The 1,883-nt window shown below is 26.9% G+C and overlaps 1 protein-coding gene across 1 annotated transcript in view; it reads left to right on the forward strand.

Moving 5' to 3' along the window:
- Positions 1–1,883, forward strand: part of LOC105449341 (gamma-tubulin complex component 2-like) — a 13,619-nt gene that overhangs the window by 8,317 nt on the left and 3,419 nt on the right. Inside the window, 1 exon segment of the mRNA XM_011688514.1 lies at positions 488–565. Within this exon segment, the coding sequence (XP_011686816.1) occupies positions 488–565 (78 nt within the window).

Consider the following 1,883-nt stretch of genomic DNA (forward strand, 5'->3'; position numbering starts at 1 on the left):
TCTAGAGAATAACATATCAAAAGCTCATCGAAATCGGAGGCGGACACCTGGGTAACTCTCCTTGTAAGTTAAAATTATTTAACTTTTTAACTTTTTAACTTAACTTTTATCTTTTTAACTTAGGCACTACCCAACCCTGATTAATAAATATACTTAAGTACTAATAATAAATATACTTTAATACTTTAAGTCTCATGTTCTTTCCCTTGTATAATAATTTTTTATCAAACATTTATATTAGCAATTTATACATATTTTTTTCAATGTTTTTTTGAAGATTGAATGAATTTTTTCCTCGAATATCGCAATATTTGATTTGGAAAGCTATTTTAAAAAAATAAAGTTTTATTAACAATTTAATAAAATAAAAAACAGTTCATAAATAAATGAATAAAATGAAGATAATGGGAAAGAAAATTATAATGGATGAAAGTTTGATATATTAAGTTTTGATGGTACTAAGTTTTAATGTTCTACTAATGTTAAGCGTATGAGCCGCTACTACATTGATGCTGAATTGACATCCATGATCAGTACCTGTCAGGAAGATGTCTATGAATATGAGGTATACTTACAAAGCTTTAAGCTCGCCCAAATGCATCTCTGTAGTTCTAGAATCATGAAGCATCTTTGCAGACGAGACATCTTTTAGAGATCATTATTATTGTATTATTAAGAACATGTGACTGATATATGTATATATTTATTTATTATTTCCATTTTGCATGATACAAATTTATATTTTATAAATATTTATGTCTAATGTATACAGAGATGTTTTGCAAATTAATATTTAGTAAATTTTATTTTTATATATTGAATTATTATATTATGTATACTGTTCTTATTGTATATAAGAAGAATTAAAGGTTTCAATGCATCTCTGTATGAAATCATACCTTTAATGTTGTGTAATTGTGTTTTAAATTTTTATTGGGTAGACATAAATAGATAATACAAATTTCTAATATATGTATTCTACAAAGATGTAGATAAAGAGGAAGTAAGTATAAAAATCAGGAATCTATAAAGCAATATATTTGTATATAATGTGTTATGTATTTTAGTTATCTGATAATGTATATGTATTATATATACAGGGTGTCCCGAAATTCGCGAATCAATATCATAGCAAGAAAGTCTTCAAAAAATTAAGTAAAAAAGTTATTTGTAAATTTTTAATTTAAGCAGTAGTTTTTGAGATATAAGAGTTTAAATTTAGTCAGTTACAGATTACGATTAAACGGAAACATGTCCGTGAGTGCGTCGTAGCGTTAGTGGTCGCGCACTTCATGCGAGTACTAATCTATAATTGGCTAAATTTAAACCCTTATATCTCAACAAAACTTGCTTAAAATAAAAATTTCCAAATCCTTTTTTACTTAATTTTTCGAAGACTTTCTTGCTATGATATTTTGATTCGCGAATTTCGGGATACCCTCTAGAATGTTCATCGATTATAAGATCACTTTTTGTTTTCTTTAAAAAATTGTAAGTTACAATATATTCTCTTATTTCTAACGCAAGCAAGTATTACTCTTATTTTATAATAATAGAATAATACTTTGTCGTTTGTAGATTAAAAAGAATAAAATTAGATTTATTAGTAGATTTATTATCTTAAAATTTTTATAGAATGAGAATTTATATATGCATATATATATTTTTTTAAAGAGCATGAACCTGAAGAATATTAGCAATATGTATTCACAGTGTATTGATAGAAAGCATCTATATCTATTCTAAAAAGTTTTGTAAAAATGACAGTTTTTATTACACACACACACGCACACACACACGCACACGCGCGCGCACACACACACACACACACACGCGCGCGCACGACACACACACACACTACACACACACACACACACACACAC

This window comes from Wasmannia auropunctata, unplaced genomic scaffold, assembly GCF_000956235.1.
Source record: "Wasmannia auropunctata unplaced genomic scaffold, wasmannia.A_1.0 LD336076.1, whole genome shotgun sequence".
Classification (NCBI taxonomy): Eukaryota; Metazoa; Arthropoda; class Insecta; order Hymenoptera; family Formicidae; genus Wasmannia; species Wasmannia auropunctata.